The sequence below is a fragment of the Salmo trutta genome, chromosome 7 (genome assembly GCF_901001165.1).
Source record: "Salmo trutta chromosome 7, fSalTru1.1, whole genome shotgun sequence".
NCBI classification, from domain to species: domain Eukaryota; kingdom Metazoa; phylum Chordata; class Actinopteri; order Salmoniformes; family Salmonidae; genus Salmo; species Salmo trutta.
The window spans coordinates 3,585,784-3,612,577 of NC_042963.1; the positions used below are offsets into that span (position 1 = coordinate 3,585,784).

Genomic DNA, 26,794 nt, shown 5'->3' on the forward strand with positions numbered 1-26,794 from the left:
GCTGATTTTGGACGTTTGCCCACTGACAAAGAAATGATCAGTCTATAATATTAATGGTAGGTTTATTTGAATAGTGAGAGACAGAATAACAACAAAAAATCCAGAAAAACGCATGTCAAAAATGTTATAAATTGATTTGCATTTTAATGAGGGAAATAAGTATTTGACCCCTCTGCAAAACGTTACTTAGTACTTGGTGGCAAAACCCTTGTTGGCAATCACAGAGGTCAGACATTTCTTGTAGTTGGCCACCAGGTTTGCACACATCTCAGGAGGGATTTTGTCCCACTCCTCTTTGCAGATCTTCTCCAAGTCATTAAGGTTTCGAGGCTGACGTTTGGCAACTCGAACCTTCAGCTCCCTCCACAGATTTTCTATGGGATTAAGGTCTGGAGACTGGCTAGGCCACTCCAGGACCTTAATGTGCTTCTTCTTGACCCACTCCTTTGTTGCCTTGGCCGTGTGTTTTGGGTCATTGTCATGCTGGAATACTCATCCACGACCCATTTTCAATGCCCTGGCTGAGGGAAGGAGGTTCTCACCCAAGATTTGACGGTACATGGCCCCGTCCATCGTCCCATTGATGCGGTGAAGTTGTCCTGTCCTGTAAGCAGAAAATCACCCCCAAAGCATAATGTTTCCACCTCCATGTTCTTGGGGTCATAGGCAGCATTCCTCCTCCTCCAAACACGGCGAGTTGAGTTGATGCCAAAGAGCTCCATTTTGGTCTCATCTGACCACAACACTTTCACCCAGTTGTCCTCTGAATCATTCAGATGTTCATTGGCAAACTTCAGACGGGCATGTATATGTGCTTTCTTGAGCAGGGGGACGTTACGGGTGCTGCAGGATTTCAGTCCTTCACGGCGTGGTGTGTTACCAATTGTTTTCTTGGTGACTATGGTCCCAGCTGCCTTGAGATCATTGACAAGATCCTCCCGTGTAGTTTTGGGCTGATTCCTCACTGTTCTCATGATCATTGCAACTCCACGAGGTGAGATCTTGCATGGAGCCCCAGGCCGAGGGAGATTGACAGTTATTTTGTGTTTCTTCCATTTGTGAATAATTGCACCAACTGTTGTCACCTTCTCACCAAGCTGCTTGGCGATGGTCTTGTAGCCCATTCCAGCCTTGTGTAGGTCTACAATCTTGTCCCTGACATCCTTGGAGAGCTCTTTGGTCTTGGCCATGGTGGAGAGTTTGAAATCTGATTGATTGATTCTGTGGACAGGTGTATTTTATACAGGTAACAAACTGAGATTAGGAGCACTCCCTTTAAGAGTGTGTTCCTAATCTCAGCTCATTACCTGTATAAAAAACACCTGGAAGCCAGAAATCTTTCTGATTGAGAGGGGGTCAAATACTTATTTCCCTCATTAAAATGGAAATCAATTTATAACATTTTTTACATCTGTTTTTCTGGATTTTTTTGTTGTTATTCTGTCTCTCACTGTTCAAATAAACCTACCATTAAAATTATAGACTGATCATTTCTTTGTCAGTGGGCAAATGTACAACATCAGCAGGGGATCAAATACTTTTTTCCCTCACTGTATGTTAGCAACCAATATCAACTACGGATAACATGTCATTTCTCTAGAGTCCAGATGAAGCAGGATCATATGGCCTACCTGTATGCAGCAGAGGTTGGAAAGCATGGTCTATCTGTAGCCTTTTTCTACCTCACAAATATCATAATAAATTCATCAGAATATGTTACATTTTCATCCCGTAAGTACTGAAGGCATTTCGATGTTACAGCCATCTTTAGACATATATCCAGTGGCGACCCAAACTAGGCATATCTGAAATGTGAAAATGATCAATTAAATTGCCAGGTTCTGGCGAAGATGCATCTGTAGCAGATTGCTAAGCTGTAGTTTATTTGGATAATATTAACATACTGTTCTTGGCAGGCAGAACTGGATAAAATGAAACCAGTGCTTTTTGGTCACTAATCTGAATGTGGGCACACCTGCCTTTGCGCACCAATGCTGATGAACAGTCAAGACACACAACTTTTTGCTTCTGAAGCACAGATGAGATGTTTATTGAGAGAATAGTTTTGTGCAATAACGTAGGTCTATGTTAATAACCAGATAGATTAGGCAAAGGTATACATATAAAATACAAATTATATATGTAGCCTATTAAAATATGTATTTTCGTCATTCAGTTTCAAACTCGCGACCACCCAAAACCTTATCGCGAGCCCCCAGTTTGAGAACCACTGGTGCAGTGTAAGGAGAAACAGGAAGAGCAGGGATTAAGTCACACAGACCACTACTAGTTGCTGGACCTCAGTCATATTCAGAGAATTACTGAAAGAGAACAAAATCTGCTCTTACTGTACTTCTTAGTTTGGCCACTTCCACTATTACAAGCAATGCTCTGGAGAGTGACTATCCCCTTATCTAAGGGTTCAAAATGTTCATTCTTTAGTTGTATCTGGTCTATTGCTTTTTCTGGGGGAAACAACATTTTGAGATACATTTCAGACTTTTACGGAACAGCGAGCTGATTTAATATTGTGATCTAATGGAAAGAATGTGACTCAGCCATGCTTTTTCCACCAATTTCCTTATATTCGAAGTGTGAAATTGTGTTGTGCATTTTCATTGAAATAGCTGGAGTATAACTCATGCTTTAGTATCGTATGTCTAACAATAACCAGAGCCCGATTTACAAAGTCTCAAAATGTCTGTTTTATGTGTCTATAATACAGTTCGTAAGATCTGAAGAGAAGCCAGGAAAAAGCCCCTGATACTGTATATCCCCAACATGAAACCAGAGAGGTTCATTACATGGTGTTAGAGGTCTAAGTCTGGCTGCTCTTACAACACCTTGACGCCACCACTCCCTCATGGCCTCTGAGGCTAACACTGAATACCCTTAGTTGATTGAGATCTGGAATTAAAGGACGATTACCGATTGTTTTTATTCTTGTGTAATGACTCAGTTGGACAATTAGTTTGGCCGTGAGCACTGGAGCAATGCTGTAGCCTGATCACAGAGACATGGCCCCTAGGTTGCTGTTTCCCTTCTCTCTTTCTGCTCAATGGACCTGATATCCAATGTGTGTCTGTGTACAAAGAGCTGACAAGCTTACAGTATTTGTTTTCCCCCTCGTTGCTCTTTGACTCGTTTCCCCTCAAACATGTCTGAAACATTGTTATCTCCGGCCAGTTGCCGGAGAATTATTGAATCATGTCAGCCCGCCATCCCCTGAGTTTCAGATGCAAGCTGTAGAAAAATTTGCCATTGCTTCCGCATGACAAGTGGGATCTATTAGTGTTCTTTCGCCCTGCAAAGCATGAGCATCGGAGCCCGCTGGGGCCATGGTTGGCTGTGCGCTGGCCCTCGTCGGACTCTCAGGGCATTAGGCCCACGCTGCAGACGAGAGCGGCTGCAGCCGGAGACAAAGCTGGAGCCAGGGAGGCTCATCAGATGAGTTGACACCCGAAGGGGGGAAGGCTGAGGACTGCCTGTACCGCTCCCTCTCTGCCTCACCCTTAGAAACACAGGTCTGACTCAGAGTGAAGTCACAGCGCCGCCGTCCTGTCTTCCGCTCTGGGGAACAGACTTACTCATGTACAGACTATAGGCCCTGTGAGGCCACACATGGGGGCATTACAGTGTTTGTGCAGATTTGTATTCTAGACTTGAATAGTAAAAAAATACAAAATATGATCTGGATGCTGTCCGTGGGGTTTGAGCAACCTTGCCAGGGTTGTTGCTATGGGTTTTTCAGTAGGAGGGCTGTAGGTGGGCCAGTCACACCACTGCCCTGAGCCTGCATGGGACCTCTATGATCTCTGTGACCTAGCCAAGAGACAGGAGAACCACAGGGCCACAGCAGCACAGTCACATAGCAACACAGCCATGTGGCGCTAGGTGTTAAGTTAGGTGTAACGGAGTTAAGAACATAACGTAAGCTCACTCCACAGCTAGCTTGAAATGTTGCGGATGGAGACATCCAAGAGGTACCTTTTGGGTGGCTTAAACCATTGGAACGTTGTTAAGAAGGGCGATCACATGTGTGGCGAAGCAGAGGATCACTGGTTCGAGCCCAGTATTGGGCAGTTGGACAGTGGAGGAAGCTAAACTGTTAGCAGCACACTGACCCCCGTTATATAGGCACAGGGATATTGTATGACTGTCCTCAATTTTCTGATTTAATGTGGTTCTAACAAGTCTGTTTCTCTTTATTTTTCAGGTATTTCAGTAACAAAGAAGACACATACCTGTGAGTACAAACCATCTGATAACATGAATTCCAATTGTTGTTTGAAATGAATACCAAAATGATTGAAATATGGACATTAGCCTACATTATTGCAAAACTATGGTATATTGGAATACAACAACATAACATATTAGCTACTGGCCTGCTTTTATAAAACAACCTATTTTGAAATCAGACACAGCAGTATACCTTATACTTAGGATGAAAAGAGATTCAATGATTGTGTTTTTTTATTACTACTGTATGTACTGTAGTATTCTCATATCACACATCGACCTCCAACAGCAACATGACCTCGTACTTTGACATTTTCCCAAGTCAACTTTTCTTTATTATTGCAATTCTTCATTATTTCCTATCTTTGCGCAGAACTGGAGAGAATATTTTAATAACGGCAGAGAGGAAATTGAAATGATATGTAGTCATATGACTGTCTGAAATCATGCTCTGATATCCCAGCCAGACAGTTTGCTGAAGCTCCTCTTTGTTCTCTGCAAGGCTTGCAACTTAAAAAAATACAAGGATGTGGTTTGTTTGAAACCTTTAGAGGCTGGGTTAACTACAAGTGCTGTGCATTTCTGAAAGAGAGATGCTATCAGAGAAATACAGAGATACAGGAATGGTTTGTGACACAGCATGGTGCTATGAATGCTATGTAAATGCCAACAGCAGGCCATCTCAGAGATTCTCTGCCTCTTACCTGAAGCCACACAATATTTATGTTCAAAAATCATGGTTTCCTAGAGATCTGTTCAGTTGAAGACTGTAGATATGACATAAATGTATACAAAAACATAAATGCATCTAAAAACTGTAGCTCATGTTATTGTGTGTGTGTGTGTGTGTGTGTGTGTGTGTGTGTGTGTGTGTGTGTGTGTGTGTGTGTGTGTGTGTGTGTGTGCACGTCTCCATCTGTGTGTGTATAAGTGGGAGAGACGAGCTCTGAAGGTTATGCTCTCACTCTGTTCATCACGATGAATCTTGTGGAGAGGGAAGACCGTAGGGCTTCTCTGTAAAAGTGGACTGACTGTCTCAGGGTTAGATCACTCCCTGTAAAACACAAAAAAAAGTGGTCTTCGGTCTGCACTAGCTGGTCCTCTAGCCAGCCCTACCTGAGTGAAGCAGTCACATAAACTCTGTCTCTGAAAATAACGTTAAGGTCAGGTAGATGTTTGTGTTAAGCTATTTGCCCGGCCAGAGGGATGAATGGAGTGTTTGTTTGAAGTGTGTGTGTTTGATATTCAGCCTCTTCTGCTCTGTAAGGTAAAACAGAGTCCTTTGACCATTTATCCGATAACCCACTGCTGTCTTAATTAGACCAGAGCTAAGCACCTCTACACCGGAAGGGGCCTCAAATCAAAGAGCATGATTTAGGAGTCTGGGTTCAAAAGCCCTGGGCAGAGACTGGACTGCACACTTTCATTTCAATTAGAAATATTCAAATCTGATCCGTGTCAAGAAATCAAAGTAAAGCGCTTTAACAAGTCGCTGATTGATATGCCGTGCAGTCAGGAAGAGGCGATAGTCCTGAGTCAAAAGATGTGTATGCACAGGGAATGATTCAAAGGACTGTTAATGGTCACGGACACTGTGATGGAAGATCTGGTGGATTAGGAGAGGAGCTCTAGTACTTCTGGCTGGAGTAGTCATAATGAGGTGGATATACAGTAGCTCCACCCAACATGGTGGTTTAAGGCTGGCTATACTGGGGCACAATTTATGTCTCTCCAGCTACAACTACACCCTGACTACCATCACTTCAGTCAGACTGGGCTCTCCCATTGCGTCTCCTGCAGGGCCAGACTGGCCAGTGTTGAGTGTCTCTGTGGTCTTAGCTGAGCAGACTCAGGGAGAAACCTCCCTCCCCATACATTCAGCCCAGAGAGCCCAAAGACAGAGCCCATCCCTCTATCTTATCTCTCTCCTCTCTTCCTGCCTGAGTGATCAAACTCCTGGAAGCTCCCTGCCAGGCCGCCACGCCAGCCAGTCCACTCATCAATATAAATTACAGGGGCAGCTGTTCCCTGGCAGACATTCCTCTCCTCCACTTTCTTCCTACATTTACATTTAGATTTTACATTTTAGTCATTTAGCAGATGCTCTTATCCAAAACGAATTCTCCTCTCTCCTATACGTCTGGGCACTCCACCCTATAAAGTGAAGTATTTTGGATGGTAATGGACACTTCATGTGCTGCTGACCATCATGGTCTCTCAGCATTCAGACTGTGAAAGAGAATGAGAGTAAATGTACAGGCCTGGGCTGGAGCCTCTACCTCCATCCATGATTTGGGGTGGTCCAACTCCAGCAGGCCATATAACTTAAAACACAAAGCTATAATTCTCAGTAAGGAATCAAGTATGGTTTTCCGTACATTTTTGCTGACAGCTTTATAGAGATTGTGTTTATTTGGTCCTACTGCAAGGCAGAGTGGGCTGCCTTGCAGTAGGACACATCACTGAGTACCACTCTTCATATTTTCAAGCATGGTGGTGGCTGCATCATGTTATGGGTATGCTTGTCATCGGCAAGGACAAGGGAGTTTTTTAGAACAAAAATAAATGCAATAAAGCTAAGCACATGTAAAATCCTAGAGAAAAACCTGGTTCAGTCTGCTTTCCAACAGACACTGGGAGACAAATTCACCTTTCAGCAGGACAATAACCTAAAACACAAGGCCAAATCTACACTGGAGTTGCTTACCAAGACGACATGGAATGTTTCAGAGTGGCATAGTTACAGTTTTGACTTACATCGGCTTGAAAATCTATGGCAAAACCTGAAAATGTCTGTCTATCACTGTTTCAACAACCAACTGGACAGAGCTTGAAGATTTTTTAAAGAATAATGTGCAAATATTGTACAATCCAGGTGTGCAAAGCTCTTAGAGACTTACAGCTGTAATGGCTGTCAAATGTGGTTCTAACATGTATTAACTCAGGGGGTTGAATACGTACAGTTGAAGTCGGAAGTTTACATACACTTAGGTTGGAGTCATTAAAACTCATTTTTCAACCACTCCACAAATTTCTTGTTAACAAAACTATAGTTTTGGCAAGTCGGTTAGGACATCTACTTTGTGCATGACACAAGTAAGTTTTCCAACAATTGTTTACAGACAGATTATTTCACTTATAATTCACTGTATCACAATTCCAGTGGGTCAGAAGTTTACATACACTAAGTTGACTGTGTCTTTAAACAGCTTGGAAAATTCAAGAAAATGATGTCATGGCTTTAGAAGCTTCTGATTGGCTAATTGGCATAATTTGAGTCAATTGGAGGTGTACCTGTGGATGTATTTCAAGGCCTACCTTCAAACGCAGTGCCTCTTTGCTTGACATCATGGGAAAATCAAAAGGAATCAGCCAAGACCTCAGAAAATAAATTGTAGACCTCCACAAGTCTGGCTCATCCACGCTCATCTGTACAAAAAATAGTACGCAAGTATAAACACCAAGGGACCATGCAGCCGTCATACCGCTCAGGCAGGAGACGCGTTCTGTCTCCTAGAGATGAACGTACTTTGGTGCGAAAAGTGCAAATCAATCCCAGAGCAACAGCAAAAGACCTTGTGAAGATGCTGGAGGAAACAGCTACAAAAGTATCTATATCCACAGTTAAACGAGTCCTATATCGACATAACCTGAAAGGCCATTCAGCAAGGAAGAAGCCACTGCTCCAAAACTGCCATAAAAACGCCAGACTACGGTTTGTAACTGCACATGGGGACAAAGATTGTACTTTTTGGAGAAATGTCCTCTGGTCTGATGAAAGAAAAATATAACTGTTTGGCCATAATGACCATTGTTATGTTTGGAGGAAAAGGGGGAGGCTTGCAAGCCAAAGAACACAATCCCAACCGTGAAGCACGGGGGTGGCAGCATCATGTTGTGGGGGTGCTTTGCTGCAGAAGGGACTGGTGCACTTCACAAAATAGATGGCATCATGAGGGAGGAAAATTATGTGGATATATTGAAGCAACATCTAAAGACATCAGTCAGGAAGTTAAAGCTTGGTGGCAAATGAGCCTTCCAAATGGACAATGACCCCAAGCATACTTCCAATGTTGTGGCAAAATGGCTTAAGGACAACAAAGTCAAGGTATTGGAGTGGCCATCACAAAGCCCTGACCTCAATCCCATAGAAAAGTTGTGGGCAGAACTGAAAAAGCGTGTGCGAGCAAGGAGACATACAAACCTGACTCAGTTACACCAGCTCTGTCAGGAGGAATGGGCCAAAATTCACCCAACTTATTGTGGGAAGCTTGTGGAAGGCTACCCGAAACGTTTGACCCAAGTTAAACAATTTAAAGGCAATGCTACTAAATACTAATTGAGTGTATGTAAGCTTCTAACCCACTGGGAATGTGATGAAAGAAATAAAAGCTTAAATAAATCATTCTCTCTACTATTATTCTGACATTTCACATTCTTAAAATAAAGTGGTGATCCTAACTGACCTAAAACAGAGAATATTTGCTAGGATTAAATGTCAGGAATTGTGAAAAACTGAGTTAAAATGTATTTGGCTAACGTGTATGTAAACGTCCGACTTCAACTGTATGTAATCAAGATATACAGTATTGTTTATTTTAGTATTTTTTTTACACGTTTGAATTTTTTCTTCCACTTTGACATTACATTATATTTGTTTAGATCGTGCACAAAGAATGACTTAAATCCATTTTAATCCCACCTTGTAACTCAACAAAATGTGTGAAAAAGCACTGTAAATGTTGCGATATTCAAAAGCAAAAGTGGTTTACAGCAGTGGTTTTAAAATAAGTTGTGAAAAGTCAATATATATTATTTGTAGTTAATTTTGGGGCCAATGAAACATTTATTTACTGTAGCCTATAATATTGTCATTAAAATGAAATTTTTGACCTGAGGAGCACCACCAGCTACCATATTTTCTCACAACCTCCAGACGAGAGTCCAGTTGTCTACCTGTGAGTTGAGTTAGTTTGTGTGAAAATGTTTTGAGGGAGAGGGTGTAGACCTGTGGATCAGGTTGACCAGCTGATTACACAGACAGATAAGCTTTCTCATCAGAAGACTGAAGCAGACCTGAAAATCTGTAATCAGATCTACACTGAACAGAAATATAAACGCAATGTAAAGTGCTGGTGCCATGTGAAGTGAGCTGAAATAAAATATCCCAGAAATGTTCCATATGCACAAAAAATGTATTTCTCTCAAATTTAGTACACAAATTTGTTCACATCACTGTTAGTGAGCGTTTCTCCTTTGCCAAGATAATCCATCAACCTGACAGGTGTGGCATATCAAGAAGCTGATTAAACAGCATGCCGTTTTGTCACAGATGTCTCAACTTTTGAGGGAGCGTGCAATTGGCATGCTGACTGCAGGAATGTCCACCAGAGCTGTTTCCAGAGAATTTAATGTTAATTTCTCTACCATAAGCCGCAGACCACGTGTATGGCACAGACCACGTGTATGGCGCAGACCACGTGTGTGGCGTCATGTGGGCAAGCGGTTTGCTGATGTCAACATTGTGAACAGATTGCCCCATGTTGGCGGTGGGGTTATGGTATGGGCAGGCATAAGCTATGGACAATGAACACAAATGCATTTTATCGATGGCAATTTGAATCCACAGAGACACCGTGATGAGATCCTGAGGCCCATTGTCGTGCCATTCATCTGCCGTCATCACCTCATGTATCAGCATGATAATGCACAGCCCCATGTAGCAAGGATCTGTACACAGTTCCTGGAAGCTGAAAATATCCCAGTTCTTTCATGGCCTGCATACTCACCTGACATGTCACCTATTGAGCATGTTTGGGATACTGTGGATCGACGTGTACGATAGTGTTCCAGTTCCCGCCAATTTCCAGCAACTTCACACAGCCATTGAAGAGGAGTGGGACAACATTCCACAGGCCACAATCAACATCCTGGTCAACTCTATTCAAAGGAGATGTGTCACACTGCATGAGGCAAATGGTGGTCACAGCAGATACTGACTAGTTTTCTAAACCACACCCCTGCCTTTTTTTTAAAGGTATCAGATGCATATCTGTATTCCCAGTCATGTGAAATCCATAGATTAGGGCCTAATGAATTTATTTCAATTGACCGATCTCCTTATAAACTCAGCAAAAAAAGAAAAGTCCTCTGTCAGTTGCATTTATTTTAGGCAAACTTAACATGTGTAAATATTTGTATTAACATAACAAGATTGAACAACTGAGACATTAACTGAACAAGTTCCACAGACATGTAACTAACATAGATGGAATATTGTGTCCCTGAACAAAGCGGGGGTCAAAATCAAAAGTAACAGTCATGATCTGGTGTAGCCACCAGCTGCATTAAGTACTGCAGTGCATCTCCTCCTCATGGACTCAGATTTGCCAGTTCTTGCTGTGAGATGTTACCCCACTCTTCCAACAAGGCACCTGCAAGTTCCCAGACATTTCTGGGAGGAATGGCCCTAGCCCTCACCCTCCGATCCAACAGGTCCCAGTGTAACATTCATTTATTTGACGATAAACGCGAATCCGTCCATCCGTCCTATTGGTGCCCATAGGCGACGTTGTTGCCAGTGATGTCTGGTGAGGACCTGCCTTACAACAGGCCTAAGTCCAGCCTCTCTCATTCTATTGCGGACTGTCTGAGCACTGATGGAGGGATTGTGCTTTCCAGGTGTAACTCGGGCTGTTGTTGTTGCCATCCTGCACCTGTCCCGCAGGTGTGATGTTCGGATGTACCGATCCTGTGCAGGTGTTGTTACACGTGGTCTGCCACTGTGAGGATGATCAGCTGTCCGTCCTGTCTCCTTGTAGCGCTGTCTTAGGTGTCTCACAGTACAGACATTGCAATTTATTGCTCTGGCCACATCTGCAGTCCTCATGCCTCCTTGCAGCATGCTTAAGGCACGTTCATGCAGGTGAGCAGGGACCCTGGGCATCTTTCATTTTGGTGTTTTTCAGAGTCAGTAGAAAGGCCTCTTTAGTGTCCTAAGTTTTCATAACTGTGACCTTAATTGTTGCTGTTAGTGTCTTAACGACCGTTCCACAGATGCATGTTCATTAATTGTTTATGGTTCATTGAACAAGCATGGGAAACAGTGTTTTAACCCTTTACAAGGAAGATCTGGGAAGTTATTTTGATTTTTTATATTTGAAAGACAGGGTCCTGAAAAAGGGACGTTTCTTTTTTTGTGAGTTTATGATTTATAACTCAGTAAAATCTTTGAAATTGTTGCATGTTGGGTTTATATTTTTGTTCAGTATATATTATCTCACAGCTCTGATAGGCCAGAGAGCACACATAGCTTGTCTAGCAATGTTGCTCTTCCTCTCCACAGAGAGATTTCCTGATTAATCATGGTTAATCAAATCAAATCAAATGTTATTTGTCACATGCTTCGTAACCAACAGATGTTGACTAACAGTGAAATCCTTACCAATCCTTAATAGAGAATTAATAGAAAAGTAAAACACTTATTAATAAAAGTAACAATAAATATACAATGAGTAACGCTAATCCCAGAATAATCTACAGAAAATGTACACCTAGCTAAAGGCTACTGTTTGTGGGTAATATGAAATGTTAAAACATTGTTAAGGTGTAGGCAAATGCATGTCTTGTACTGTATTGCAATATGTAGTGGGATTAGTACACTATGCACGTAGTTTCAGCAGGTAGTAGGCAAGACAGATGCAAAATGTCTGACTCCATTGATTTCTCAAGATGAATTGTGGGTGGATATTTTGTCAAACTTTCTTTGGATAACTCTGTTTTACTCACAGTAAGTACAGTAGGCTTGGATAACACTGTTGACAATAATTTCATTTTTTCAGCAGGTTAAAGTATGGCCGTGTCCAAAATCTGTCTTGCCTACTACTTGCTAAAACTACATAGTGTATTAATCGCACTACATACTATTAAGAACATTCTGTTTTGTGAAAACGAATTCAGTAAGCAAAAAATATCAACATACTAGGCTCACCCACACTGTACATGGGTTGCTGTGAATTTGACAGCAATTAACAGGCAGCTCATTGGCAAGTAGGTTTCTGTATTTCATACTGCAGTATACCTACTGTAATCTTAATACAGTAGCAATGCAAGTACTGTGTAATGACACACAGTACAATACCATAAAATTGACTGGATTATACTGTAAAAAGGTTAATCGTAATGAAGGAATGAATGAATGAATTAAATTCATTGAAGGGAGAAGAGGTTTGTATTTTTCCCAGTATTTTACTGTAATTACTGGGGATTGGTGCATGCAGGTTGGATTCTAGTTAATGTGTTTGCACATTACAGCATATCAAATAATATTTGCCGTTTTATATCACTTACACTTGTAGAGGCCAAAGGATTCCAAACTGGCAGCGGCTAAAGTGCAAAAAAAGACTCAACCATTATCGTTTAAGACTTGCTGTCACTCCAATCTGTCCCCTGTACATTTTAAATTGACAAGGCACCATAAACACATATGAGTTAAACTGGTACAGCCGTCTCACTAATGGGTGCAACAAATATAGCCACTTACAAGGCCCACCTCAAAATAAATACTGCTCAAAAAAATAAAGGAAACACTTAAACAACTCATCCTAGATCTGAATGAAAGAAATAATCTTATTAAATACTTTTTTCTTTACATAGTTGAATGTGCTGACAACAAAATCACACAAAAATAATCAATGGTAATCCAATTTATCAACCCATGGAGGTCTGGATTTGGAGTCACACTCAAAATTAAAGTGGAAAACCACACTACAGCCTGATCCAACTTTGATGTAATGTCCTTAAAACAAGTCAAAATGAGGCTCAGTAGTGTGTGTGGCCTCCACGTGCCTGTATGACCTCCCTACAACGCCTGGGCATGCTCCTGATGAGGTGGCGGATGGTCTCCTGAGGGATCTCCTCCCAGACCTGGACTAAAGCATACGCCAACTCCTGAACAGTCAGTGGTGCAACGTGGCGTTGGTGGATGGAGCAAGACATGATGTCCCAGATGTGCTCAATTGGATTCAGGTCTGGGGAACGGGTGGGCCAGTCCATAGCATCAATGCCTTTCTCTTGCAGGAACTGCTGACACACTCCAGCCACCGCTTGTCTTGCATTAGGAGGAACCCAGGGCCAACCGCACCAGCATATGGTCTCACAAGGGGTCTGAGGATCTCATCTCGGTACCTAATGGCAGTCAGGCTACCTCTGGCGAGCACATGGAGGGCTGTGCGGCCCCCCAAAGAAATGCCACCCCACACCATGACTGACCCACCGCCAAACCGGTCATGCTGGAGGATGTTGCAGGCAGCAGAACGTTCTCCACGGCGTCTCCAGACTCTGTCACGTCTGTCACGTGCTCAGTGTGAACCTGCTTTCATCTGTGAAGAGCACAGGGCGCCAGTGGCGAATTTGCCAATCTTGGTGTTTTCTGGCAAATGCCAAACGTCCTGCACGGTGTTGGGCTGTAAGCACAACCCCCACCTGTGGACGTCGGGCCCTCATACCACCCTCATGGAGTCTGTTTCTGACCGTTTGAGCAGACACATGCACATTTGTGGCCTGCTGGAGGTCATTTTGTAGGGCTCTGGCAGTGCTTCTCCTGCTCCTCCTTGCACAAAGGCGGAGGTAGCGGTCCTGCTGCTGGGTTGTTGCCCTCCTACGGCCTCCTCCACGTCTCCTGATGTACTGGCCTGTCTCCTGGTAGCGCCTCCATGCTCTGGACACTACGCTGACAGACACAGCAAACCTTCTTGGCACAGCTCGCATTGATGTGCCATCCTGGATGAGCTGCACTACCTGAGCCACTTGTGTGGGTTGTAGACTCCGTCTCATGCTACCACTAGAGTGAAAGCACCGCCAGCATTCAAAAGTGACCAAAACATCAGCCAGGAAGCATAGGAACTGAGAAGTGGTCTGTGGTCCCCACCTGCAGAACCACTCCTTTATTGGGGGTGTCTTGCTAATTGCCTATAATTTCCACCTGTTGTCTATTCCATTTGCACAACGGCATGTGACATTTATTGTCAATCAGTGTTGCTTCCTAAGTGGAGAGTTTGATTTCACAGAAGTGTGATTGACTTGGAGTTACATTGTGTTGTTTAAGTGTTCCCTTTATTTTTTTGAGCAGTGTATATGTTAAAGAAAAACTTCACCGAAATACTCTATTTAGGGTGTTTTTCCAGTCTCCCTACATAATTCTGAGTGACGAGAAGTGTTTCATACATAATTATACTCTATAGCAGTATTGAACCTGCAGTTTGATCTAAAAATGAGTCATGTTTTGTAGCAATTATTGTGGCCTTTGTGTTTCGCCGATTGCATGATCACACTAGCAGCAAGTAGATATTGTCCTTGTTCAATAGAGCCATTGAACTTGTCTCAATTATGCTCCTATCTGCTAGGACATTGTAGGATGTCTAGAATGACACATTTTCCCTGTCTTTGTAGACTACAGCCTGACGGGAGCCCTACTTCCTTGTTCGCACCATTGAAGCAGGCTTTTCCAAATGGGGCGGTACTAGTTAACATGTTCACTGGAGCTATGCTACCATGCACTGTCTAGCCGAGATTGCAAAAAAAAATGCTACAATGGCTGCTTCTGATGATTCCTCTTTCGAAGAAGAGCTGGACGACGAAACATTATTTTATGTTCTTTTACATAGGAACATACAGGCCTATTTATATGACACGGAATACACTGGAGAGGAGTTGAGACAGCGAGACAAATTATTGCAAGATCAGCAAGCAGCAGTGGCAGCCTAGTCCAGGAGGACCAGGACTCAGGAAGGTTAATGACAAATGAGTAAGTTGTTGTGCTGTCGGTAGCTAGCTAGCAATATAAGCTCTCTTTCTACACGAGACAGTGATGTTCAGTACAGTACAATTTTGTGATCGATTCGACCTTAACGGTGTTTGCTAGTACCACTACAAGCCAAGTTTGGCTAGCTAGCTTTGTTTGCTATACCTAAAATGTATTGTAGTCTAAGTTATAGCTAGCTAGCAAACTAGCCTAGCTAGCCTCAGTGCATCTCATTAGGAGCAAAAATGTAGAAATGTTTTGATGATGATGAATAGTAAAGGAATAACTTTGGCTTTATGACTCATTAGTCTTGGAGTAACTATACCTGTGTGTTGCAGCTAGCTAGTTAGCTAGCTAACGTGTGTCTGTGAGATTCTTTGTCTTTTTTTCACAATCAATACTGCATGGATTCAAAGAAGTTGATTACTCTCAAAATGAAATGTGAAAGGTCCCATAAGAACAATCTCCCCTTGTATCAAAGGGACCGCAAACACCTTACTGCACCACCCAAACACACCATGGTAGTGGTGCACAACTCCAGGATTTTTGGAGTCGACTCCGAATCCTGTGGTTAGAGTTGAAAGCAGTCGACTCTTGCTCGACTCCCAAAACACTCTGAAATGGATACGCACACACGTACACATCAACTCATTATTGTAGAGTCCTACTAGGAAGACTACATTTGCATTCTAGAGGACTGACATGAGCATGATGCTGCCCATTTGCTCATCAACTTAGCCTATAAAAGGCCTATTTTGTTTGAATATAGAAGGTGATGTGTAGGAACTAGAATATATCTGTGATACTTCTGCCGTGTGCAGCCTTGACGGATCCCATGGGATGATTGGGCGCACCTTACGATGTTAAGCCTATTCTTTGCCCTTTTATAGCCCTATTCGGACGGGTATTACTAGAGACATTGTTTTTGTAATTGTTATCCAAGCATGTGCGGTATTCCAGAGGACGATTCATACTGGATTAGTTTTTTCAAACCCTGTTATTTTTCTTTTTTTTAATTGAATTGACTCTTATGGCGGAAGGTTTTTATTGTAGTCGTCAACATCCTTCCTAGACAATAATAGATTACCGCTACACTGATAACTCATGCTTGCTTGGCTGCCAAATGTATAGGTGTCCCCATAATATTTAAATGTAAGAAGTGTGATCATAATCATTATTTTAGCAATCCATGGTAGATGACGTCCTTCCTAATAACAATGCCCCCCATCCTGCTGATTTGAGCTGCCGAACCGAATTTGCACTTGAGATGTGTTTATTGATGAGAAAGTGAACTTGCCATTTCCAAAAAGTTTAGCGGGGATGCCCTGCTTTGCGATCTATTGCCTAGGACACGGCTCTCCAACCCTGTTCATGGAGAGATACCATCCAGTAGGTTTTCACTCCAACCCTAATCTAGCACATCTGAGTCAATAATTAGCTGGTTGATAAGCAGAGTCAGGATTGTTACAACTGGGGTTGGAGCGAAAACCTACAGGAACCTACAGGCTCTTCAAGAACAGGGTTGGAGCGGACATCAACAGCCAGCCAGGGTTTCATTAAATAAGCTTTAGGCACAATACTTTGTATTGCACATTTAGGCCTAATTAAATTGAAGCATTTGGCGATGTTCAACTTCAATTCACTGGCACTATGAAGAAGTTGATAGCCTAATTTTGGTGAATTTACGAGGCATTGCTAGACAAGACATTGCGAGATACAGAAACCAAAATATAGGCTATATGCACAGTTCTGACTGTCTGTCCTCTCTCTCCCTCGCTGGCTCACCTGCTCTTTCTCTGCACTATGAAAAACGCTAGTGTGTGTTTGGTCTTCGGGCTGTTGCATGTAGAATAGCTCAGCTTGCTCATTGATAGCCCCTACTTCACCTCCAATGTCCACCAGATCCATATGAATTTTCTTTTGCCGGATGTTTAGCCTGCATTTTTCATACGTACTTGATGCTCATGTACTTTGCTTTTCAACTAGCTAAAAGCTAGCTTGTCGGAGTATGTGTGTGTACTTCCGTTTGTACCACAGCACTGTAAAGCAACACACAAGTTGAAAATATTGAACGCTTGCAGTACACAATGCACCGCAGCCTAGTGTGGCATCCCCAACATAGCGTTGCGGACTGCTCCATTGACAATGAATGAATTACGCCGGAACGAGGAGTTTGATGCATCTGGTGGTCATGAGGGAACTTTTGATTACCGATGCACGGTTTTGACTGTCTGCCTGGTGGCCGACATGCCTCCCATCTCTCTCTGTTCCTCGGTAGCTCACTCCTCTTTCTCTGCTGTGAAAGATGCGAGAGCTTGTGTTCTTGAAGTAGACTACGGCAACTTCTTCCGTTGCAAAAATACTGAATCTTAGGAGATTGACAACCAGAAATGGGGGTTGACATCGGGAGTTGACAGGCACGGAGTTGAGGAATCGATTCTGTTGGAATCAACTCCCCACCAATACCATATGCAAGTATTTCCTTTGTAGAACCATAGTATTTATTATAGTAGGATATCTTTTTTTGTATGTACATCGCCATAACTGTTCCTGCATACTGCTCTGTAAACTCACCTCGGTCTCCAGAGCAAATAAAGTTTGTCTTGAATTTTGTTTTCTCAAGAGGGTATTGTGCTTTCATAAATACCTTATGCTGTCCTGGCTTGTTTCAGAGTCAGATGATATTGTGCTTGAACTTGTTTTCCGGCTGAAAGCTTTCATCCAATGGGCCTACAGGTTCTGTACTACTAAAGCTGGTGTCTAGGTCATCAGCAGCAGCAGGATAAGTCGATAGAACACACAGTAGTCAGTGATTAGCCAACCTTTTACTACTTTGTCCCCATCAATACACATTCAAACAAGGAACTATATCCACCCACCCCCCTCATGTCCATAGATCAGGCATACTAACCATCACAAACATTGCCCACCCCCAACAGACACCAGTCAGTCACACACCTAATGCCTCCTTTTCTTCAATTCTTCAATTTTGCATGAACAATCAACTAAGCCTCCATAATACAGAGAAAACTACAGTAGAAGGTGTAGCTTAATTTTAAACACAACAGCTATGACAACAAGACACGGACCATGTTCATGCCTAGCTCCAGTAGATTTATTTTCTCATCTTGGAGTCATGGAAAGATTTAGCAAAGGTGACTTACACTAGTTCCTGGTGCTGAGCTTTATGTTGATGGGATCGGACTCAAAATAGAACAGCCTCTGCGGTAGTTGTTTAGCTAGCTGGCTAACTGTTAGATACGGTCCAGTAGGCTGATGTTGGCTGATCGAATGCCTTCCTTGGCCTTCCTCTTTGAAGTGAAGGGGAAAATCTGTGGAATAGCATCGCTTTTCAACGTTCGACAACTTGGCAACCCCATCAGTTTCGAAATCGTCTGGCTGAAAGTACTGGCTACAAACAGACATTTTTATATTTTTCCAAATCAACTGGATCCACCGGAGCGGTACTACGTCCTGATATCGCTATGAATTCTGGATAATGTGGTTTGCTTACATACAGGAAATGTATGTATGGCCCGTTTCTACTGGTGAGATGCATTAATGTCTGTATTTGCATGTAGGGATGATTTTATGACACATATGATATTTTAATACCATATTAATGGACATATAAAGTGACAAAGAGGAGAGGTGAAGTTTCCCTTTAATGAGCCACAAACAACAATACCATGCAGCCAGTACAGGGTTGAATTCAATTCAAATTGAAGGTAGTCAATTCAGGAAGTGATTTAAATTTAAAATTCAGAAATGTAAAAACTTTTGAAATAAATAGCTTCTACTTTTCAGTATATTGAGAAGTCATTGAAAATAAATGTCCTTTTTTAATTATTGGATTGTAATTTTAGTTTACTTCTTGCCTTCAATTCGAATTGAGCCCAACCCTGACCCACTAGTGGTCAAAATGTTTTTGGGGCTCCAAAAATACTGCACGGTTCTGTGTTGTTGAATTATGGTATCATTCCATGTACAGCAATTCTTTCCCCATCCACATAATTTTCTCATGCCCCATAAATTACAGTATGCTGCAGTAAAACATTACACAGTATTTTACTGTTGATAATGCCCCAAATTACTGTATAAATTACAGTTTTCCAATAAAGTGCATACTGAGAATGCATCATCTAATGCACAATTGCGTTGTTTCCCACCGTTCGTCCATTTTGGTAGCGCATCCCCTTATTAAATTATCAGCTGATTATCAAATGTTGTCAAACACACGTGGATCTGAAAAGACACTTCTCATCCTCAATAGCATGCAGCAAATTCTACTAGATGAGTATGACATCCAGACATTTAAAACATTCTATTTTTGCATAGCCAAAATGCCTACTATTTTTTACGAAAGTACTGGTATTGGGATACGCCCTAAGTATTTTTTTGTATCAAATGGCCAGAGGGAGGCAGTATCACAGATGTAGAAAGGAGATGAAGGAGAAGGGACATATAAGAGACGCATAGGAGAGGAGAAGTCGCTCTGGATCAGAGTTTCTGCTAAATGACTAAAATGTCAAATGTAAGAGAAGAGAGGAGAGTAGAGGAGAAGACTACATACTATATAGCTCAGACTCATAAATACACATCTCTAGGGTGTATTTATCTCCATTGTCACGACAGGCAGCCCCCACTTATTGAGAAACATGGCCTCGTCCCTTCATCTTCATTTATTTACCTGCTCTGTTCAAGTCAACCACATGATTTAGACATCACAGCACGCACAATAGATCTGAAAACTGTCTGGAAAATAGCGTGTTATCATTAAATCGATCATAATATTTTACGATTTAAAAATGATATCCATATGCTATTATAGTTTTATATTTTTGTTCATGTAGCTAATGCCTTTGAAATGGTTGGTCTATTGTATTCAAATGGTGTCTTTTAACAGTAAGCAGATGTACTACTGGGGCGGCAGGTAGCCTAGTGGTTAGAGCCAGTAACCGAAAGGTTGCTGGATTGAATCCCCGAGCTGACAAGTTAATAATCTGTTGTTCTGCCCCTGAACAAGGCAGTTAACCCACTGTTCCTCGCCATTGAAAATAAGAATTTATTCTTAACTGACTTGTCTAGTTAAATAAAGTTTAAATAAAAATGAACTACTAGCACCTATTTCCACACCACTCCTGGTGTGTTTGACATGATTAGATGATGGATACCTCCCCATGTTAAACATCTGCTGTACTTGTTATTATGACACGTCAGATCCCATTATTCCTTTGCTGAGAGGGGTTATTTATTGCTACCCTGAGCATAAATATTTGTGGTTAATCGAACATGAGCTGTATGGTCCTTAATCATGCTGTACACTGCCAATTTGGAAGAATAATATGTCCCAGTTGCTATCTAATTTTGCTTGGCAACAGACATACTCCTGTGGAATAGCCTGAGGCAGAGCGAGTCTTCTCTGCATTGCTCAATGTTCCCCGCTCAGTGTTTGTTTGAAGGTATTTCATCATATTGTTGCCTTGATTCAGCTCTGAAGGGATTTGTTAGTTGCACTCATGTGGGAGTGCATCCAGTACACACGTACATTGTTTAGCTGGGGCTGATAATGAAGATCAGGCAGGCAGAGTCCCACAGCTACACAGTGAGATACTACTAGTCACTAGTGACAGAGACAACCCTCATACACTGCTACATCACATACAGCAGTACTCAGACTCAGAGAGGAAAACACAAACAAAAAATGATGACATGGGTTCATAGATTTATATTGTACTTTGTTTTGAAATAAACAATTAAGCGCAAATGCAAATATTGTTACGATTCTTAAAATATTTGTTTGTTTGCAGATAATATGCAAGCATTTACTGAATACTTTGTATGTTCTAAAATAGATTTGAGAATGAAATATTATGTTATGATTGATTTAAATTGGTACCAGTACTGCTGGATGTTGGTTGAGTACCCGAACCAAGAGAAGTTCTGCTGCTGAACACTTATTCAAACCTCAAACTTTTCAAATTGACACTCACCATCTTTTCTTCTTCATTACAATATATTATATTTCACTTTAGTCTATTTGTTTGTTCCGTAAAAATAATATTTTATTTTTTGGACAGTTTGGTTTAATCCACAATAGACAGATATTTTTGGGTGAAATAGGTCAGTATAATCACCACAGTGAGGGATGGACAGCCGCTCGAAAAAGGAAATCAATAGAGCTATCTATTTGTCGTTAACCAGGCCAGCATTATTTTTCTCAATTTTTCCTCTCCACTGTAGTTTTTTTTTCTCCCACACAATATGACAGGTCCTCATTTTTCAGTAAAAGCATTATGTCTGCTATTTTGTAAAATTGCAAATGGCCTTTGTAAAATGCACTTTCTTTGCATAAGTTTCTCAGAATGGAGTGGGTTCTTTATCACCTGGGTCCACTGTGTGTGTGAAAGGAAGAGAGACATGGGGAGCTGTGGGGGACTGGTAGGGGGTTCCGACAGCGTTTTCTGGGGCTGGAGGACTGTCTTTGTAGGGCTGGGCGGCTGTCTTTGTGGGACTTTAATCTGGTTCCTCTCCGGTGCCGTGTCTTTGTGAGTGCCTGAGCCGGAGCGAGGAGAGGAGAGGAGAAGAGAGGCTTCGTCAGCTCTTCCTCACCCTGTCTCTTTGTGTCTCACCCCAACCTGAAAGGCCCTGTCTTGAAGTCGTGTCAGACCAGAAAACAAGAGTAAGTGACATGTGACAAGGACACAATGCTCGGACGAGCCAGCTAAAATAACTTTCCCCATCTGCTGTGGGCGATTTCTCTTCGGCAGGCTGCCTGCCATCGCAGGTGAGGGGCTGAGGGGTTGCTGAGATGGCATGGCGAGGTGGGGTGGGGTAGGCAGACTGGCATGGCTGGCAGGGCAGGGCAGGGTAGGGCAGACTGTCACGCAATGACCATGTCACAGAGGCCGGCCTTGCATGAGAGCAGGTTATCTGCCTCATCACTTTCCCAGGGTGCACGTTGTCCAGCCAATACAGGACAAGAGTGTCAGCATGTAATGAAAGCTTTGATTCATGGAGGGTGACAGAAGAGGAGGTTATAGAGCTCCTCCGGATATGATCCTGAGTGATGCTGACGGGGAAGCTTTAAGATGGGTGCCATAATTAAATGTCCTTGTGCCATCATTAACTTCTGGAGAAGAGATAGAGAAGAGGCAGGCTACTACACCTCTCCCACTCACAGAACACACACAGGCTAACATTAATAAGGTCTTTCCTGCCTCCATTCTCTATGAAATTAGTGGAACACCTGGAAAAATATGAAAGTAATTGTAGTACTAAATTGACAATATCCATTTATATGATCAGAAGTATTCTATTGTGAGATTTGCAATTATATATAATAACTATGAAAATGAAGATGCAATGATATCAGGTTTGAATAATGCGGCCCAGAATTAACATATATAATTTAATTCCTGAATTATTCAGATGTAATATAGTTGAATAAACTATGCTGACTAAGATGTTCATTGTCATAGTTGTGATTGTTTATTTAGCAGAAGAAGACAAAAAAATCACACTGCATAGAAGTAATATGGATTTGAAGAGGCAATATTATCTGTTGTTATTTTAGGGATCGAACTGCTGCTATTTAAAAGGAAATACACTATAGCATAATGCAATAGGAAGCTGAAATATAGAGCAGACTTTTATTCAGTTAAGACACGGTGATACAGAAAGGCAACACATCTATTGACAAGAAAAACACTCTTTGTGATCAATACATTCTAGTTTGTGTTGATTACATGTGAACATTGAATTGGATTACTTTCATTAGAGATCTGGTGCTATTCTGCTGCTGTTAATGTTTGTGGGTGCTTTTATGTTGTTAGCCGTGATCATTAAGATTCCACAGATAACTAGCATGTGGATTTCAATGCCTCAGCATTATAGGATCCCAGACATCAAAGGAAGGTTCTTATTCTACTGTGTCTGCGGCAGAGGGGTGAAAAAATGAAAACTGTACGAGAGGGAGTCAGTAAAATAAGGGTGGCTGAGAGATGTGTGCTGTATAACCCACCTGTTCATATGCGATGTTCTGATGCTTTGTAATGGGTCGAGGGCACCTCCTGCATAGTTAGCTTTATGTCTTTCATTCCAGTTCTCTGCTGCCAATGACTGGAACAAACTGCAAAAATCACTGAAGCTGGAGACATATCTCCCTCACTAACTTTAAGCATCAGCTGTCAGAGCAGCTCACAGATCACTGCACCTGTACATAGCCCATCTGTAAATAGCCCATCCAACTATCTCATCCCCATACTGTATTTATTTATTTATCTTGCTCCTTTGCACCCCAGTATCTCTACTTGCACATTCATCTTCTGCACATCTACCATTCCAGTGTTTAATTGCTATATTGTAATTACTTTGCCACCATGGCCTATTTATTGCCTTACCTGCCTTATTTTACCTAATTTCAAAACAAATAAAATGTATTTATATAGCCCTTCTTACATCAGCTGATATCTCAAAGTGCTGTACAGAAACCCAGCCTAAAACCCCAAACAGCAAGCAATGCAGGTGCCTTCCCTGTAGCTCAGTTGGTAGAGCATGGTGTTTGCAACGCCAGGGTTGTGGGTTTGATTCCCACGGGGGGCCAGCACAGACAAAAAATAAATAAATAAAATGTATGAAATGAATGCATTCACTACTGTAAGTTGCTCTGGATAAGAGCGCCTGCTAAATGACTAAAATGTAGAAGCACGGTGGCTAGGAAAAGCTCCTAGAAAGGCCAAAATCTAGGAAGAAACCTAGAGAGGAACCAGGCTATGAGGGGTGGCCAGTCCTCTTCTGGCTGTGCCAGGTGGAGATTATAACAGCACATGGCCAAGATGTTCAAATGTTCATAAATGACCAGCATGGTCAAATAATAATAATCATAGTAGTTGTAGAGAGTGCAACAAGTCAGTAACACAAGAGTAAATGTCAGCTGGCTTTTTCATAGCCGATCTTTGAGAGTATCTCTACCGCTCCTGCTGTCTCTAGAGAGTTGAAAACAGCAGGTCTGGGACAGGTAGCACGTCCGGTGAACAGGTCAGGGTTCCAGCAGGTCTGGGAAAGCAGGTCTGGGACAGGTAGCACGTCCGGTGAACAGGTCAGGGTTCCAGCAGGTCTGGGACAGCAGGTCTGGGACAGGTAACACGTCCGGTGAACAGGTCAGGGTTCCATAGCCGCAGGCAGAACATTTGCACACAATGTATATAGACTTTTTCTACTGTATTATTGACTATATGTTTGTTTATTCCATGTGTAACTCTGTGTTGTTGTATGTGTCGAACTGATTTGCTTTATCTTGGCCAGGTCGCAGTTGTAAATGAGAACTTGTTCTCAACTAGCCTACCTGGTTAAGTAAAGGTGAAATAAAAATAAATGTAAAAACAAATCTGGTCGATATAGTTTTCTCCCTCAGCCAGAATTGTGCCATCAAGTGTATGCCATCACATCTAAGTGAGCAGCTGTACAGAAAGTGTATTGACTATAAGAGTGAGAGAAACACGCTGTTACAGTATAGTGCTTGATTACAGAATCAAGGTCGACTCAGAAGACACATAGCAGCATTATCCTTTAATCCTGTGTTTTGGTTTCAAATAGACTTTTTTACCTAATCTTCACTAGTAAAATGACAAACATGAATACAGAGGTAGGTGTTTAAACTTGCATTACCTGCAGTATTCAGGTCAAAAGCTTATACTGACTTAAAGTGTCTCTATATTATATGAAAGAAGAACAGATGATCATGTGCTTGGCGCTCATAACATTTTGTTACGCTGATATTACAGAAGACTACCCAGCCTTCTGATGAAATTCCCTCAGGCTTGTGTTGGTTTGGAGGGCACAATATCTCACTTACAAGTATGTCTTCTTTGAGGCACACTCATTCCTTTGTTGTTATGTTGCTGGACCGGCTTTCAATTATCATATGATACAAATGAAGATAGAAGTTAAATCACACATTTAACTCAGAAATAGCTCATATCGAGCCTGATATCTGTGGATTGTTCTGTATGTACAGCCCAGGCCTAGGTCAGCATGTCTGTCTCTCCGTGCTCTGGGCTGACGGAGCCCGAGGAAACTTAAAAGTGTTGTGAAAGACTAAAAGTGGGCCAGTGCGCTGACACCTCCTGTTGACCTACCTTGTTCGTGGGGTCCAGGTACAGAGTAGTGACAGGCCTCCTCCTCTGCGGACCACATTACTAATGTACAAGAGTGCAGGAGGAGCACACCCTGTGATGAATCAATCCACACCCATGGCATCCTCATAAGTCAAGAGTATAAGTGTTCGGAGCGCACCGACTGAAAGTGCTACTGCTAGAGCCCGCCGTCCTCCATGGAGAAACTCCAGCAAGGCCCAACAGAAGGGGGAAGACTAAGTGCTGTGTTCATCCATAGCCTGAAGATCTCCCTCCTTCTTAAAAGTTAGTCTCTCTGGTGGGTCGCTGGTTTTATAGAGTGCTGTGAACTTTGGAAAAGTTACTTTCATGCTTGAGCAGAGTTCTTTTTAACAAACACAGAACATTGTTATTTTAAGGCTAAAACAGTTTCCTTCAGAGGTGTTCTGTACAGAGCAGTCACAGGAGCAGGCTTCCCTCATTATTCATCGTTGTGTATCCAGAGAGAAGGGCTTGGTGGATCAAGACAGAAAACCATTAGTGCACTTTCTAATTTACAAGCAGGGATACACATTTTGTTTCACTAAGGAGCTCATTGAATTTCTGTTTGAAACAGAAATATATAGAAACCATGTCTGTGAACAACCTTGTTTGTTGCACTTTTTTTTGTTCTTCCCTTCAAGTCAGAAGGTTAACTATTTTAGTTTACAATGCCTACCTCCCCCAGAGTTGATGTTGCTCTATATTGGAGATGTTGGGGGAGTGTGTCGGTTTGACACTAGGTAATACATCACACACTCCAGGGGGTCTCCCTGGTATGCGCCTCAATAATGAAGTTAATTCGTTAACTTCCCCCGCAAAGGCCAAGTTCCCCTGCTGGCCTTTTCAACAGCCACCGCTACTCTTACAAGAGTCACCCCTCAACAACAACAAAATAAACATAATCATGCTTTTCCCCACGACAGCCTTAGCCGGTGCCTCTGCAACACATGAAGAATAAGCAGGTCCATTACCAATCCCTCATGACTGGTTATGGACATAATTATCACAGGGAAAATGACCTGCTCTATTTGGTTTGTCGTGGAGGGGGTGCAGAGGGGTGCAGAGTGCCTAATCACCTTCCCCTCTGTCCTGCTGGAGATGGAAAGGCTGGTTTTGGGGAGTCTTGCCAGTTCATTAGAATTCACAGGGTTCCGCCTCCCCGCCTAGCCAGGCTAAGCCTCTTGCACGGCTGCAATGCCTCCTATAATCTCTCCTTCTCCCTCTTCTCATGCTGCCTCTCTCTCAAGCCTAATATGGCTTCCCCCTCTATCCCCACAGGCAGCTCTGTGCAAAAGGGACTCGGGACGCATGATTGTACAATTTGATGTGTATTCAGATTTGTTGGACGTGTTGTCAGTGCTATCGAATATGCTTCTACAGCTCAAAGGCAGCTTTCTTTCCTTTGTCATGATCCTCATGAATTTACTGTGCATCTGAAGTGAGCACAATTCTGTTTAATTGATTTACTGATACATTTACTTTTTCTATTCTAATAGCAACCTCCTTGTAATCCATAATCAAATACCTTTCACAGAGATGAGTTATTGTTTTGACCCATCGTGATTAAATGAGGAGCCGATCCTATTCTGCATCT

General features: G+C 42.2%; 1 protein-coding gene across 1 annotated transcript in view; it reads left to right on the top strand.

Annotated features, from left to right (window-relative positions):
* roraa (RAR-related orphan receptor A, paralog a) overlaps positions 1–26,794 on the top strand; it is a 307,537-nt gene that overhangs the window by 199,760 nt on the left and 80,983 nt on the right. Inside the window, exon 3 of the mRNA XM_029757645.1 lies at positions 4,217–4,246. Coding sequence (XP_029613505.1) covers positions 4,217–4,246 — 30 coding nt within the window. The remainder of the gene's footprint in view (positions 1–4,216; positions 4,247–26,794) is intronic.